Genomic DNA, 17,907 nt, shown 5'->3' on the forward strand with positions numbered 1-17,907 from the left:
AGTGAAAATAGCAGGTTTTCTGTGTTGTACTCTCAAACCAGCTGCCACAGAAACAGTTAAAAGTAAATGTAAAGTTAACATGAACACAAACATTAGGAACTGGTAGAATTATAGATCTTCTGCTTATTTCCTTGGACCATAAGTTTACCATTTTAGAATTATCTTTTTTAAAATCTGCATTTAAGTTAATCTCTTATTTCATTTGGAACTAGATGAACCTTCAGACCTTACCTATGAATTCTAAAATTTGTTTCTAAGTTGGTTCTTTGGTCCAAACTAAAAGAAGATCCAGAGATCGATGTTCTTTGTTGTCCTGATAGAAAATGTTTATAGAGCATTGTAAATAAATAAATATATTTATAATATATGTATATATGTAAATGAACACAACCTTGTTATAAGCACTTTGGAAATGCCCAGAAGTAAAAAATCATAGTCGTGGTCTTCAGGGAGTTGTAAATGTAGTTGGAGAGAAGTTTGCTCCCCTCCCCCTCCTTTTTTTTTTTTTTAACTAGGCAAACTTAGATGTTCCCTCAATTAAACTCTGTTTCTGAATTGATGAATTTTTTTTGTGAGAGAAGGTAACATCTCTCTTTGATAATCAGAGAAAATGCTCCATGATGGCTCTCTGGCCATATGGTCATCTTTTTTATTTTAGAATTATCTCATGAGTTGTAGCCCGGTTTCCTCTTCAGTTAATTTTTTTCTGAGTACTTTTGAAATTAAAGAGGATTCTTACTGGGGCTTCCCTGGTGGCGCAGTGGTTGAGAGTCGGCCTGCCGATGCAGGGGACACGGGTTCGTGCCCCAGCCCGGGAAGATCCCACATGCCGCGGAGCAGCTGGGCCCGTGAGCCATGGCCGCTGAGCCTGCGCGTCCGGAGCCTGTGCTCCCCAATGGGAGAGGCCACAACAGTGAGAGGCCCGCGTACCGCAAAAAAAAAAAAAAAAAAAAAAAAGAGGATTCTTACTGCTTCAAGTAATGAAATTATAGTTTTCTCTCTTGGTTATATACATTGATTACTTGTGTTGAGTTTGGTTTGTGTTATTCCTTGGAATTTCTTTGCAAATTAGTTCTTAAGCTTTCAGAGAAGTTGGATAGACTTCTGGACTTAAGAATTTCAAGCAGCTTAATGAGAAAGTGTCAGGTGGAAGCACTGCCTGAACGTTACCCCTTTCCCCCATAATTTTTTCGCTTGAGATTTGGGGACTTGTTTTATTTTTTACTTTTATACATTGTATTGTAAGTAGTCACACATTTATTTTAAAATTCCAGTTCAAAATTACCCTTTGTTTTGTTAATTTGCATTTGACCTCTTTTGACTGTGGTCTACTTAGAATTTTAAACATCCATTCTGGTGATGTGTGTTTAAACCAGTACACACTAGCCTTTTCATTAAAGTAGAAGTGTTTATTATAAGTTCATATACAAATATTTATGTTGTTTTCCTAAATTCACTTGAACCACCTACAAGTTGGAAAATAAGTTACAGCTTTTAATGTTCCTCAGCTAACTTTTTAAGTAGCTGGTCAGAAAGGTGGCAGTTGCTTATTATTTTGATGATCGTTGCTGGCAATAAAGTGCCTTGGAGGGTTATAAAACTCTCATCAGTAGGTTACAGAAAACTGGTTTCTGGTAGTTGCTGACAGAGGCACACCGGACTTTACTGTTTGTTTTTTGATGTAAAAGCACTTTAATAAAAATTTAAAATTAGTATTTGAAGCCACTGAACATACTTCTTGATATATTGATAGGTATATGGTCATTGCTGCCCACTTTGTAAAGATCGAAGATGATTTGCCCTTTTTCTAGTTTTCTTCCCTTTTTTTCACTGCATAGAATGAGAAAAATGAAGGCAAAGGGAAGAGTAGATTACAGAGTTTAGGTAGTTAATTGTTAGAGTTTTGTCTGTATGAAAGAGAAGGATTAGTCATTCCATATACACAGATAATATCTAAATGTATGAGTGTATCTTAGAGATATTTATTAAAAATGTGTTCTTAAAATACACCAACCTAATTTATCAAATGGCTTTTTCTCCCCAGTTCTGTAGAAAATGTTCTCAAAACACTCGTGAAAAGCTGCCGACCGTAAGTAGCTTCTCAATTTATAAAGCCTCTTATTGTTTCTGTGGGCTTTTCCCCATATTTAGTATGCTTTGAAGAGGAATTTAGAGGTATAACTAGTCTCTGATATTGTGATGTTAGTCACTGAGCACAACATATCATCTCCAGCTCTTCAACTGAACTTTTCAGATTTCATTTATAAATTTAGAAATTTTTAATTGGTGTGGGTGTCAGTCACCCATTATAAAGTAAGAATGCAATAATGTACGTATAACTGGCTTCATCTGAAAGATTTTCCTAGAGTATTGTTACTCAGATCAAAAATATTTTCCAAAATGAGCCTTGTAGGTCTTATATTAAAATGAATAATAATAAGATGGCGCATAAGTTTTTTTCTACTGTGGTCTGTTTCAGTAGAATATTTGACTTTGAACATCCCATATTCTTATGTTTAAAGATGAATATGGATAGAATTTAGTTTAATTAAAGTCCAGTTGTGTGGACTTGAACTATTTTTTCATTCTTGTTTATCAGGCTGTTCTAAGACATACTTCTGCTATGAATGCAGTGAATTCTTTTGAATGGAAATTCGTATATTTATCATATGCTTGTAATATGAGTTAAAGTTATTTTATAGATCAGATATTTGTTGCTGACCTCCTATACTACTCAGTCTCGGGCAAATGTATTTTCAATATATAAAATGTCTTCTTTTAAGAGGCTTAAGATCTAACCTGAGTCATTCAATAAGCCACCAAGGAGCAGTGTCATTTTGTGAAACTTGATCATCACTGAGGTACTTACTGGTTTTTAGGTTCTTTGATAATTCATAGAATGCCCAAGCTTCTGTTTTGGATTACTAGGCTAACAGTTGATTCTGAAAAATTAGGAAGGGGAATCAATGTATGAGATCTTTGAAGGTAGAATATATGAATATATTCTGCCTTTAAAAATTTTTTAAATTCTAACCTGTTGCACAACGATCTGGTACATAAATGCTTGATGAACTCAACAGAAGAATAACTAGAAATGTAATTGTATTTTTCACATAAAGGAATGAAGTGTGATTCTAATAACACAGATGTATAAAGATATAATAAGATTAATAATATGATGTATAGGCCAAACCTCCAAGTGTATCTGAAAGGGTTTACTAACTTTTTGGGCCATACCCAAATCATAAATTTTCATATGCTTTTCATTATTTTAAACCTCAGTTGCCTACCCATTTGGGTTTCCATTCCATACCCAAATGGATAGTGGGTCCTCCTTATCCATTTACCTTCATTTTGTGTGTGTCTGCACACTTCAGATTTTATTTTTCTAAATCTTTTCTACCCCAGGGATGCTCCTGCCCATTTCATAGAATTTTACAATGTTAGAGCCTATAGGACTCGATCATCTAGCCCAGTCCTCTCTTGTATATAGGAAGAAATGTATAATCAGCAAAGTGAGAAAGAGAACATCAACCTAGGAACCTCTGGTCCAGTGAGGGTAAATGGTTTGTTCCTAAGGTGCCTAGAGGTTCCTGGGCTGATGTTCTCTTTCTCACTTTGCTGACTATACATTTCTTATATAGACTGGATTCCCTATGACAAGATTTTTTTTCTCTATTGCTATTGCACAGCACATAGGATGAAAAAATACAACAATCATGTTTAAGTTTGTAGGTGATTTGAATGACTTTTTATTTTATCTGAGGTTTATCAACTTTATGTTGGGTTGGCCAGAAAGTTTGTTCAGCCATCTTACAGAAAAACCCAAACGAACTCTTTGGCCAACTCAATAACATTTTCCCAAGTCCACAGACAAGAAAATTTATCTTATCTAAGTGTGATAGGCTGTTTATTTTAGAGTTGTAAAAATGTGTGTTTCTTGTAGGTAATATCACACACATTGATAGTGTGTGATATTATCTCATGAGTATCTTCACCTTCTCCTCCTTTTTTGTCAGGCATATAATGATGTAGAGCATTTAGCCAATGATCAGATACATGAAAACCTTCTTTATTAGTTATTTTCCAGCAGATGCCACAGCTGAGATGCTAGAAGAATGGCGGCCATTAATGTGCCCTTTTGATGTAACGATGCAAAAGGCCATCACTTATTTTGAAATATTTCTTCCTACCTCCCTTTCTCCAGAACTTCATCATAAAGGTTTTAAGTAAGTATATATGTATATCTTGACAAATTCTAGAATATAGTAGGGAATACATACATATATATATACACATATATATGTATGTATGTATATACATTACAAACTATTAAAGCAATAATAGGTAAAAAATTTACCAACTCAGCCACTACGTTTCTTATACTTGAAGTGTGTATGTGAAGGCTAAAACAGTTAAATATAGGATTGCAAATAAAGAGAAAATAACACTTGTATGTCAAGCCAAGTAAGATGTGGGCTTTAATTTAAGATATTGGGAGAGAAAGAATAATAAGTACAAAAAGGGGTTGAAAATTTCAATAAATAGGCAGTGGTGGAAATGTTAAATTGCATAGAGTTTAGGGAAGGGAAAAGTGTTTTTCTAAACCTTGGTTTTAACCCTCATCATGTGTAGCATAGTTTTTCTTTGGTCTTTTTTTTTTTTTTTAACTTGTTCTAGTCTTTTCACTGTTTTTAAGAACTGTTTTTTTCTTGGATGACTACAGGTATATCATAAACCCAAGAATGAAAATATTTAGGTTGTACTTTTATGAAAAAAGTAAAAGGTATGAGGAAAAGACTGGAAGGATCATAGTAATTATCAGTATATTATGGGTTCATGCTTAGCCCTCCCACTCCCCTAGCATGTTTTCTGTAGCTAGATGTCAAATCTTTTATTTCAGTCAAATCAGAAATTTTGTATCTAGCTGTATGTTTGTGAAATTTTAATTTTAATTAAAAACTTGTAATTTCTTTGACATTTGTAAAGATTGGTTAATAATATTCAGATGTTTTCTTGCCCCTATAGTCGCTTCTGTTGGATTGGCCAAAAAGTTCATTCGGGTTTTTCTGTAAGATGTTACTTTTTGGCCAATCCAATGTTTCTTTAATTTGAGAGTTTCCACCACTATAATTTAATTACTCCTAACACTTTGTGGCTCATTTCTTTTATGGAGCATTTACCATAGTGCTAGTTAATGGTGTAATTACTAGTTGGCATGTTAAAAGAGAGTAAGGGAGAGTTGCAGGAACAGGTAGTAACGGGAAAGCATTAAAGCAAAAAGGTAGGGAGAGGAAGGAGAAACTTGTAAACAGTGTTAGATAGGGGTAGACAATTATTTAACAATGAAGTAGAAATTTGATGAGATTATTCTTTTTAGCATAAATAAATTGAAAGGGGAATATTCAGACAAAAGTAGTTCTTTTTCCATTAAGTTTGTAACTTTCAGTGTTTTTTTCCTAGGTTGTGTAGTTATCAGTAAGAATAATAGATTAAAAAAATACAAAGGATACCTGGCTTTGAACCACTTGCTATAAATCACTTGCTATTCCTAACAACACTTTTCTTCTTCAGACTTTGGTTTGATGAATTAATTGGCCTTTGGGTTTCAGTGCAAAATCTCCCACAGTGGGAGGGGGTGAGTATCCCATTTTTTCTTAATATACTTTTTAGTTTGGAAGTAACTATATCGGATCATTTGATAAGTAACTTCAGTTCTTTAGAATTGGCTATTAGCAGTGTTGTAGTCAGTTTTTTAGAATTTTATTTGCTGTATTCTAAGAGAACTAGGATATTCATTTTGGTTATATTCTTTATTTTCAAAATATTCTTTATTTTGGTTTTATCAATATCTGAAAGTATATACATGTACTGTGAAATGCATGAAGAGTAAAACCCTGTTGTTTATTTCCTTTTGTACCCTTACTTGCATGGCGCTGGACACCTGGTGGATGTTTTCTACATGTGTGTTTGATTAAAACTTATTTTTCTCTTTGCATTGTGGCTGATGCTTTGTCATTTCCCTTTTTTAATAAGCATTTCAAGTGCAATTGATTTTTAAATGGGTGACGAGAATCAGAACTTAAATTTGGAGATTTGAAAAAACTGAGTCATAAATCAAATTCAGTTGTGCCCATAGTGATTGTTCTGAAAAGAATAAATGGATAAGGGGTGTGACTGTGACCCTTAGAAACAACAAATGTATTAACTGTCTTTTTTTTTGTTTACTTTCAGCAACTAGTAAATCTCTTTGCTCGATTGGCTACAGATAATATAGGGTACATAGATTGGGATCCTTATGTACCAAAGGTAATTAAGAACATTTGAACATATACAATAGTACTGACATCATCTTTATGTCTTTAAGAAGTGTGTTTTGTATTCTTTTTTCTAGCACCACATAAAATATTTTTTGACTGTTAGTAAAAACATAAGTAATTTAAAGGATAGATCGTTTATTTTCAAAAAGTAATTGGATCATATCAAGTTATCATAAATGTTTGATTATTTTGTCTTACCTGTGCAGGACATGAACTATAAGTTTCAGAGTAAGTAATTTAGAAAGTACTAAAACTATTATTCAGGGTGTCATACATTCATCCCTTCCAACGAATTTTGTGTATTGTATTTGATTGTTCTTCTAGAGTGTTCCCCACTTTTAAAATCACATTGTATACTTTCCTAGAGTAAGTAAAGCTAGAAAATGTCTCTAGGTGCATTATTGCATATTTGGTATTGTTTCACCTGCTGTAGAATCATCGAGCTTCAAGAAGGCTGTTACGGGGCATCCGGGTGGTTCTGATGTGCACACTGACAGTAGAGCAGAGCTGGGGAGCAGCAGAAGGCATATGCTCTGATTGCCTTTGCTTGTGCTGTCTTTCTCTGTTGCTGGCCAATAGAAACTAAGAAGGAAAAGTAAATTTCCCCAGTCTTTAGCCCTGCCATATCTGACATATTTAACGACAGATTTAAAAAATAAATCTAATTGTATTAAAATACAGTTATTAAATGACAGATTAAAATGCAGATTCTTAGGGGATAAAGTCAATGGTAAAATTTTGAGAGGGAGAGTAATCGGCCAGAAGATATTTGTGTTTTGTGCATCCTTGGCTTGGAATGAGAGCATGGGAAAAATAATTTTATGTGCATTTAGGGAGGCAGAAAGTAGTCAAAATATTTCACATTGAACTACAGTTATCTACATTTTGCCTTTTTATGTTTAACTAAGTCTCATTTGCCAATTTTGGAGTACATGGATATGGGTGCTTCATTGTCACATGCCTGTGACCTCAGAGTGTCATTAAAGAAAGTGTACAGACACTTATATGAAATTCCTAAGGAATAAAGCAAATTACTAAACAGTATGTCATTTTGCTTAAAAACCAATCAAATGAGAATATATATTCAATATAGTAACACTAATGTGTAACACTTAGGTTAATGAGTTATTTGATATCTGTAAATATTTATTAATTCTTCTTTTTTTCTTTTAAAAGATATTTACAAGAATTCTGAGAAGCCTGAACCTCCCAGTGGGAAGCAGTCAAGTGTTAGTCCCAAGATTTTTAACAAATGCTTATGATATAGGACATGCTGTAATATGGATCACTGCCATGATGGTTTGTAATACATTATCTTTGGTTTATATAGTTTATGTAAATTTTGTGTTAACCACATAAAAATTCTACATAATCACATAATTCTAGATTAGTGGCTTATTTGGTCACTTGATTCTTGGATATTTCTGATGGAGTAAGCTTATGTTTCTCAGACTCAGAATGTAGTCATAATGTACCATTTATAAATCTCCTTAAGTAATGGACCTTGAAAGTAAGGGTCAAAAGTTCAGAGTTTTGATTATTGTGATCATTTTGTAATATATAGAAATATGGAACCACTATGTAATACACTGGAACTAACAGTGCTATAGGTCAATTATAGTTTAATTTGGGGGGGTGGGGAAGCAGTTAGAGTTTTAAGAGATTCAGAATGTCTGTAATAGTTTTACAGACCAAGAGCCAGAGTCATGGGTAAAAGAACTTTCCCAAGTCAAATTGATAATGATAAAGGTAGATTTAAACTCAGGGTTCTGCATATGCTCAATATTAATGCATTTATTGTCAGTGTTCACATAAAACATCATATTGAACACAAAGCTTATTGACCAAGTAATCTTAGTGAAGGGAGAAGTATGCAGGATTATTTTACTGACTGTCATCTTCCAAATATATACTGTAATTTTCTGAATTGTCATTCATGTTGCTTCTACAGTTATCTCCTTTTTGAATTATTCTGCATTTGATATTTGATATTGTTCTGTGTTTGCTATTTTCTCCCAGGTTATACTGCTCGGTTGGCTGTTTCTGTCAAAAAGACAGAATGGTTGTGAGAAGTTTAGCTCTTAAATTTCATTGTAAGATTAAAAGAAAAGAAAATCTCAACCTCCTCTTTTTTTTTGTTGTTGTTATTTTATTAAACAGAGGGAAAATCCCATTTTCTTTCTGATATTCAACAACAGCAAAAACATACAGATATTTAGTATTTTACGTAAGCAATGAGTTAGAACTTGTTTTTTAGGAGCCACAGAATTAGATCGTGATTGGTATCAGCCTTATTTTAATGTTGCTGTTTCTCACACAATTGTTCTCATTGGCAGTTTCATTTTGTGTTAAATATGAATATTTAATATAATTTAAAAATCAACAGTGCTAATTATTATGTTAGAATTTTGAAAATTTTATTGGTATTTTGCTATGGAATTACGGTCTCAGTAGTTGCCCTGTACTAAATTGGGAAACGTGAATGTGGATTTTATTTCAGCAGAAAGACATGTTCCTTATGTAACTCGATATTCTGCCTTAGGTTTGTGCTGATTCTTTTTTTACTTGAAATATAATTGACATATAATACTATGTTAGTTTTGGGTATACGACACAGTGATTTGACATTTGCATGCATTATAAATCTGTGCTGTTTCTTGAAAGAAGATCATCTTGAGACAGATAGGAGGTTTCAAGGCCAAGTTGTAGTCCTTTATTCCCAGGGTGGTTCAACTTGATAAGATGATTGCCAGCCTTTTCCTCATTGCCGCCGCCCCCCTCCCCCTGGCCCCCCCTCCCCCGCCACCCCCTCCCCAACCCCCATCCTGCAGCCCAGGTTCTGTGGTTGTTTGGTTGGCTGTTTTGGTAACAGATTAAGGGAAAAATTTTTTTTTCTTTTTTGAATCACAATATAGTCACATATAACAGGTCTAATCACTTGAAACATTTAGAAGTAATAATAAAATATTTGAATGCACTTACGTAACTCTCACCTCCTTATTTCCTGCTGTGAGAACTTCTTCACTTCTTGAATCTTTTAAGGAATGCTTTTTATGCTTACTGTTGCCACAGTTGGTTATTTTAAGATGGTAATCTTAGTGAGAAAAATTATTTAACTGCAAAGAGTAAAAGATATTGTTATTCTAAATTGAAAGGTACCTTTTCCATTTTCTGATTTGGTTTCAGTAAGTTGCCCTTATTTTTTATTTTAATTTAATTAATTAATTAATTTATTTGCCCTTATTTTTAGTAGACTGTCTTGGATTGATTTGTATGAAGTTCATCCGGGAATTGTTTTTGACTTTTATTTAGAGGTAGAATTGATTTTTGCCAGCAGGATGAATATAAGCCACGTTAAGAGATCTGTATATAGGCCTGGGCCTGTTAACCCCTTCAGTTTTACAGATAACGTGGGTACTGATATTTTTGCTCTTTTATCTGAACAGGGTGGACCAAGTAAGCTAGTGCAAAAACATTTGGCTGGTTTGTTTAACAGCATCACATCTTTTTACCATCCTTCAAATAATGGCCGCTGGCTGGTGAGTAATGTTCATTTTTTTACTCTTAGGGTTTGGAATTTTTTAAGATATGGTCACATGTAACTATTGCCTATTGTTTAACCTATGATACATTTTCTGTCCTTTGTCTAAGATTTGGCTATATGTCAATGATCAAGTTTACATTAAGTTACCGTGTTCACAGAACATGTAGAAATAAAGATAATACTAGTGTGGTAACTGGTATGTTACCACAAACCCATGGAATCATCTCTTCAGTTTTATCATGTTAGTGTTTTTTGTTTGTTTATTTGTTTGTTTTTAAGTTGCCTGGTTAAAATGGCTTTTCACGTAATGGAAGATTCATGTGGTGCTAGAAATTAAAACTGAAATTTGAACACATCTTTATTAATTATTATCAATGATTAATTGATAAGAGTATTTTATTCTATCTAGTTAGGCCATACAGGTCTTTGTAATAAGATTATACAAGCTGTTAAACAGCAAGGTCCTACTGTATAGCACAGGGAACTATATTCAATGTCCTGTGAAAACCACAATGTATGTGAAAAGAATGTGAAAAAGAATATATATATGTATAACTGAGTCACTTTGCTATACAGCAGAAATTAACACACCACACTGTGTTGTAAATCAACACAGTATAGTTGTAAATCAACTATACTTCAATAAAATTTTAAAAATAAAAAGGTTGTAGTCAAAAAAAGAATGATTATACAAGCTGTTATTTTAAAAAATCTTTACTTGGGAGGGTAGAGAGGAACTATGAATATCTATAGGGGAACTAGAACCTACCTAGGACCTTCTGCTTCTGTGTCCCCAGAACAAGTTAATGAAACTACTTCAGCGGTTGCCAAACAGTGTTGTTAGAAGATTACATCGTGAAAGATACAAGAAGCCTTCTTGGTTAACTCCTGTGCCTGATAGCCATAAGCTTACTGATCAAGATGTTACAGACTTTGTACAATGCATTATTCAACCTGTCCTCTTGGCTATGTTTAGCAAAACTGGTAGTTTAGAAGCAGCCCAGGCTCTGCAGAATCTTGCACTCATGAGACCGGAGTTAGTAATACCCCCTGTACTTGAAAGGTAAGTATAGCTTTACTTGTTTCGTTGAAGCCTCAGCTGTGGCTACTGTTATTCTCTATACTCTTGTGCTTGGCTTTCTTTTCTTTTCTGTGGCTTCTGTTTTGCTATCTTTGTGCTTATTCCTGTTCCTAGAGGAGACAAGACATTTTAACCTAATGATTGGTAACTTGATAAAGGTTTATTGGAGAGAAAAGAAAATTGATATGAAACGGATAAAATAAAATATTTTGAATTATTTGCACATTTTAGCTACTCAAGTTTTTGCTCATAAATAAAGCTCTGGCTGTTCTTTCACAAAATGTGAGTGTCACTAAATATTGAGAACATGGCGGTGAATGTGATTTTGCATTTCTATTTCTCAGGCTCAACGATAGACAAGAAAATTTGGTTGCCTGTATTATTTTCATATATTGTATAACCTTGTGTGTATTTCCACAGTGTTGATTTTACTGCATTCGTTGTTTTGTATGTTGAAATAGTAACAAAAGTAGTTCTCCATTTGCCTCATCACTGTCACAGTGTAGACCTGGTGTGCTTCGTAGGAGAGAGCCACTCTCAGTTGTCTTGAGTGTTCAGGAGCAGATTGCTTAAGCTGTCTGTTATTCATTCCTTTGCTCCCTGAACTTCAGCTTTATGATTCCTCTCTAAATGGCTTTGTCAAAAGTAGAAGAAGAATGTTAGATTTTGGAGTCCAGAAGGATCTAACAGTTTGAGTTTCTTAAAACTCAGATTTGCCCAAGGTCCTTACTGGCAGAATACAGATGACAGCTTATTTTCTAACTGTTGAGACAAGAAAATTGGTGACATTTACTTGGCAAAGGGTATCCTGTTAAAGATCTTCACCAAAATGGGGCTCCATTATTTGTAATTTGAGTTGCTTGTACTATCTTGCCCTGTCTCTTTGCCATAACTATTTAAGTTGTACTTCACTTTCCCAGCCTCCCCTGTTTTTTTATGTATACATCTTGGGGCCTTGAAACTTCCAGCATGTACAACTTAATTAGGAAATGGAATGGGGAAGTTAGGCAGTTTCTACTCTGTCTTCAGCCTTCAGTGTTCTTTGCTACTTGACCTCCACATGGTAGCAGAAGCTATCAGTCAGTGGCAAGTCCCTTGATGCTCTTTGGAGAGGAGAGACTTGCCTCTAAGGGGGGACTTCAGTTGTTTGCATAGTCAAAATTTTGAACTCTGAGGTGTTGGTGTTTCTTTACTTTCCCTTTGTTTTGCCTTATTTTAATGTTTTCCAGCTGATGAATTATGACTGGTGAGATAAGTATTTAGTAGAACGAACAAAGCTTATAAATACAAATACAATTATCCATCACATTTTTCTTTAGTTCTCAAATTTTGGACAAATTTAATACCAGCATATTCTGTTTGTATGCTTGGCCAAGATAAATATTTAATTAACAAAAATGTCAATACAATGACATTTTTTGAGACTCATTTGTAATTTTGTCCTGTTTAGAAGTGGCATTGCTACCTTTTTTTTGACGGGTTTTTGTTTTTTGTTTTCTTTTTCTTCTTCTCTCTTTTTTTTTTTTTTTTTGGCCGCAGTGCACGGCTTGCAGGATCTTAGTTCCCCGATCGGGGATTGAACCTGGGTCATGGCAGTGAAAGTGCCGAGTCCTAACCATTGGACTGCCAGGGAATTTCCAAGCAAAAGTCTTTTTTAAAAAATATATATTTATTTGGCCACGTGGGGTCTTTTTAGTTGCAGCACACGGTATCTTCGTTGCGGCATGCGGGCTCTTAGTTGAGACATGCAGGATCTAGTTCCCTGACCAGGGATCAAAGCCGGGCCCTCTGCATTGGGAGCGCAGAGTCTTAATTGCTGGACCACCAGGGAAGTCCCCAAGCAAAAGTCTCTTAAAAGTAAAAACGTAGAAAAAAAATTTTAGGCACTTAGTTTTGCATCTCCTGAAGACAGCCTCTGCTGGAGTTTTTGGTTTGTTTCATTCATCTTTTAAAATAAGCATAGGTTTGATTTTTTTTTTTAATCCTAGTTAGAAATCCTTCTTTTTCCTACTTATTTATAATTAAATTTCCTTATTACTTATCTTTTCTGTATAAGAGGAATTTAAACTGACTGTATTTTGGATTTTTTTTCCCCCTATAGGATAGATTCTCAAAGTGAAATCACTGAGCCATAGAGTGAGTGTTCTTGGCTCGTGATCAAAGATTGCGTTTGTCTTATTCCCCCTGTTTTATTCACTCTAGTCTCAGGCATATTCTCTTATGTTTCTGATAGCTGATTTCCAACTTTAAAATACAGTCTTTTTAAAAGTATAAAATAGACCCTTCAGCATTTTAGTAAGATTATTTTTTCCCGTAAAAGGGAAGAGTGGAGTAGTTGTAACTTGTTATTCCTGAATTCTAATAATCACTGACTGTTAGATTAGATGCAGTCCTATTGGAATGTGGAAATGGATTAAGATGCTGAAAGAATGCAAAAATCTACCAGCTAATATTACTTTTCAGTGTGGAATTGGCATGGAGGAAGGTGGTAAGGTGGCAGGGAGTTGGAGAAACATGTACCTTTCCTTTATTTGTGTGATTCTGTTCACGTTGAGAGCAAATATTCACTCAAAATACTGTGCCAGCTACAAACCTTTAATCCAAAATGCAGTTTATGAATTTAGTATGTTTAATGTGTATGTATGTTTATCTGTGATGGAAAATTTTTTAAATTCTGTTTTCAAACTATAGAACATATCCTGCACTAGAGACTTTAACAGAACCTCACCAGCTCACAGCTACATTAAGTTGTGTAATTGGAGTAGCCCGCAGTTTGGTATCAGGGGGCAAGTGGTTTCCTGAAGGTCCAACACACATGCTACCTCTGTTGATGAGAGCATTGCCTGGGGTGGATCCAAATGACTTTAGTAAATGCATGGTGAGCATGTTTATGATTCTGTTTTGTATCTAAGTTACAATTATGTAAATGGATATCTTATTACTTTTTCTTCAAATATTCTTTAGAACATAGTAAAGTGTAAAATTTGTTAATGGTAGCAGAGTTATATCTGTAGATGCTCAAGTTTAGGTCTGTGGACAGTTAGTTGATCTATGTAAGGTCTTCCTTAGTAATTTCCCATAACGTGTGCATTTATGATCATATGGTGTTTTAAAGCTCATTACGTATCTCCTGTCTTCCTTAAGCAGATACATTAAAAATGATAGCATATGATCACTTGTGCTTCCGTTTGTCTGCACTTGTCACAAGGAACATAATAAAAATTACTGGGTGTGAAATGCCAGATTCCCCTTATACACACACCTTCTGACTTACAATATCGTTCACTTTCCCTCTTCCCTGGTCTCTAGCTTCTGCATTAGCATTTTCTATTTACTCTTAGCTAATGTTATATTTTTGGTGGGAGGCACAGTAACTTCTCAATGACAAAAGATTGCAGAACTTTGTGCTTAAACCAAATAAACTTTCAGAAAAATTGTTGTGGAATTTCCCTCAGAATAATTTATTTGGTACTTTATTGTAGCTTATGGTATACATGTATTTTGGAACTAGAGTTATGTAATTAATATTAGATCTTTTGTATCTTCCCATAGATCACATTCCAATTTATAGCAACATTTTCCACCCTGGTGCCTTTAGTAGATTGTTCATCTGTACTACAAGAAAGAAATGACCTCACAGAAGTAAGGATCCTTTCTGGTTGTAAAAGGATTGGTTAGCTGAGTTCTGATTCTTACTGTATAGGCATAGTAATATTTGATAGTTTAAAAGCAACTTTGCAGAGGTGCTCATAAGTTAAAATTACTGTTTTGTGACCACTGTTTTGTGACCAGAACGATATAAATGGAGGTCATCATTGATAAAATAATCTGCAGAGCACCCACCAAAGGGGGTGGTCAAAAATAGGCTATTTTAGTAAACAAGTGACATGTAAAGGTGTATTTCAGTGTTTTGTCACTTTTTAATGTTTTGTTAAGCAAAGGTGGTGGCATTTTGTTTTTCCATCTTATGTTAGGAATAAATCTGTTAAGGGGATTGGCATTTAATGAAGAGAAATTTTCTTCATTACTGTCTGGATTTTTTTCAGAACAATTTTCTTTATTACAAGTATTTTACTACCTGACTTTTGGCATTTAGATGTTTAAGTAGTGAGAGATAATCCTTTACACATACACTAGCAGTTTGAAAACTGTTATTGATTTTTTAAAAAATGGCTGCCTGACTTCTGTTTTGGGCCCTTACAAAATATGTTAATTACTTCTTATTTTGGTTCCTGGAAAGTAGATGAGTTATTCTAAATTGATACGGGATTATGGTGCTGTTTCTCAGTGCTCAATGTAATAATGAAGTGTTAGAAACATTTTGTAGACTACAATTGAGTTTTGTTCAGAGAAAAAAATCAAAGACTATTTTAAAATTTTCTCCACATTGACATGTTACAGGTGGAGCGAGAACTTTGTTCTGCCACAGCTGAATTTGAGGATTTCGTCTTACAGTTTATGGACAGGTGAGCAAGTACCCCAGATATCTCCTTTATCTGACATTCAAAAATAGTGATGTCCTGTCCCAGCAACTTTAGCCTCGTTTTGCATTGCAACCTGTATTTAATTATTGGGTTGGCCAAAAGGTTCGTTTGTTTATTTCCATAAGATGGCTCTAGTAATACTTAGTTGTCTTTAACTTCATTCGAAACAATTTTGTTAGATTGTATGTGACAGCTGTCATATTGGGGTGCATTTAGAAAAAGACTTATCAAAAATTGGTGAATTTTTGTGTAGCCATTTTCATCTTGAAGGTGGAAGAAAAAAGCAACATTTTTGGCATATTATGCTTTATTATTTCAAGAAAGGTAAAAACGCAACTGAAATGCAAAAAAAAGATTTGTGCAGTGTATGGAGAAGGTGCTGTGACTGATCGAACATGTCAAAAGTAGTTTGCAAAGACAAAAAGACAGCCCTCAGAATGGGAGAAAATCTTTGCAAACGAAGGAACAGACAAAGGATTAATCTCCAAAATATATAAACAGCTCATAGAGCTCAATATCAAAAAAACAATTACAACCCAATCAGAAAATGGGTGGAAGACCTAAATAGACACCTTTCCAAGGAGGACATACAGATGGCCAAGGGGCACATGAAAGGAAGCTCAACATCTCCAATTATTAGAGAAATGCAAATCAAAACTATAATGAGGTATCACCTCACACCAGTCAGAATGGCCATCATCAAACAATAAATGCTGGAGAGGGTGTGGAGAAAGTGGAACCCTCTTGCACTGTTGGTGGGAATGTAAATAGTTACAGCCACTGTGGAGAACTGTATGGCGGTTCCTTAAAAAACTAAAAATAGAACTACCTTATGACCCAGCAATCCCACTACTGGGCATGTACCCTGAGAAAACTATAATTCAAAGGGACACATGTTCCCCAATGTTCATTGCAGCACTATTTGCAATAGCTAGGACATGGAAACAACCTAAATGTCCAATGACAGATGAATGGATAAAGAAGATGTGGCACATATATACAGTGGAATATTACTCAGCCATAAAAAGGAACGAAATTGGGTCATTTGTAGAGATGTGGATGGACCTAGAGTCTAGAGTGAAGTAAGCCAGAAAGAGAAAAACAAATATTGTATACTAACGCATATATGTGAAATCTAGAAAAATGGTACAGATGAACTTATTTGCAGGGCAGGAATAGAGACGCAGATGTAGAGAACGAACAGGTGGACACAGGGCAGGAAGGGGACGGTGGGACGAATTGGGAGATTAGGATTGACATATATACATTACCACAGGAAAATAGATAGCTAGTGGGAACATGCTGAGCTCAGCTTGGTGCTCTGTGATGACCTAGATGGGTGGGATGTGGGCTGGGGGGAGGCCCAAAAGGGAGGGGATATGAGGATATAATAGCTGATTCACTTCATTGTACAGCAGAAACTAACACAACATTGTAAAGCAATTATACTCCAATTTAAAAAAATTTTTGAAAAAAAGTGGTTTGCGAAGTTGCTGGAGATTTCTCTCTGGACAGTGCTCCATGGTTGGGTAGACCAGTTGAAGTTGATAGCAGTCAAATCAAAACATTAATTGAGAACAGTCAACGTTATACCACGCGGGGGACAGCCGACATACTCAAAATATCCAAATCAAGTGTTGAAAATCATTTGCATTAGCTCGGTTGTGTTCATCACTTTGATGTTTGGGTTCCACATAAGTTAAGTGAAAAAAACCTTCTTGACCATATTTCCACATGCAATTCTCTACTTAAATGTAATGAAAACGTTCCACTTTTATTTTTTTTATTTATTTTTTTTTCGCGGGCCTCTCACTGTTGTGGCCTCTCCCGTTGTGGAGCACAGGCTCCTGACGCGCAGGCTCAGCGGCCATGGCTCACGGGCCCAGCCGCTCCGCGGCATGTGGGATCTTCCCGGACTGGGGCACGAACCCGCGTCCCCTGCCTTGGCAGGCGGACTCTCAACCACTGTGCCACCAGGGAAGCCCAAAACGTTCCACTTTTAAAACAAATTGTGATGGACGATGAAAGGATACTGTACAATAATGTGGAACAAAAGAGACTGTGGGGCAAGTGAAATGAACCACCACCAACCACACCAAAGGCTGGTCTTCATCCAGAGAAGGTGATGTTGTGTATATGGTGGGATTGGAAGAGAGTCCTCTATTATGAGCTCCTTCCAGAAAACGAAATGATTAATTCCAACAAGTACTGCTCCCAATTAGACCAACTGAAAGCAGCACTCGACAAAAAGTATCCAGAAATAGTCAAAAGAAAATGCATAATCTTCCAACAGGATAACACAAGACTTCATGTTTCTTTGATGGCCAGGCAAAAACTGTTACAGGGACTTCCCTGGTGGCGCAGTGATTAAGAATCCGCCTGCCAATGCAGGGGACACGGGTTTGAGCCCTGGTCCAGGAGGATCCCACATGCCACAGAGCAGCTAAGCCCGTGCACCACAACTGCTGAGCCTGAGCT

At 35.3% G+C, this 17,907-nt stretch overlaps 1 protein-coding gene across 1 annotated transcript in view; it reads left to right on the forward strand.

The window, feature by feature from the left end:
• Window positions 1-17,907, forward strand: part of PSME4 (proteasome activator subunit 4) — a 98,654-nt gene that overhangs the window by 35,258 nt on the left and 45,489 nt on the right. The window contains exons 4-13 of the mRNA XM_067705060.1: window positions 2,045-2,089; window positions 4,080-4,229; window positions 5,575-5,638; window positions 6,235-6,309; window positions 7,497-7,619; window positions 9,767-9,859; window positions 10,662-10,927; window positions 13,637-13,823; window positions 14,498-14,587; window positions 15,347-15,411. Of these exons, the coding sequence (XP_067561161.1) occupies window positions 2,045-2,089; window positions 4,080-4,229; window positions 5,575-5,638; window positions 6,235-6,309; window positions 7,497-7,619; window positions 9,767-9,859; window positions 10,662-10,927; window positions 13,637-13,823; window positions 14,498-14,587; window positions 15,347-15,411 (1,158 nt within the window). The remainder of the gene's footprint in view (window positions 1-2,044; window positions 2,090-4,079; window positions 4,230-5,574; window positions 5,639-6,234; window positions 6,310-7,496; window positions 7,620-9,766; window positions 9,860-10,661; window positions 10,928-13,636; window positions 13,824-14,497; window positions 14,588-15,346; window positions 15,412-17,907) is intronic.

Source organism: Pseudorca crassidens, chromosome 14, assembly GCF_039906515.1.
Source record: "Pseudorca crassidens isolate mPseCra1 chromosome 14, mPseCra1.hap1, whole genome shotgun sequence".
NCBI lineage: Eukaryota > Metazoa > Chordata > Mammalia > Artiodactyla > Delphinidae > Pseudorca > Pseudorca crassidens.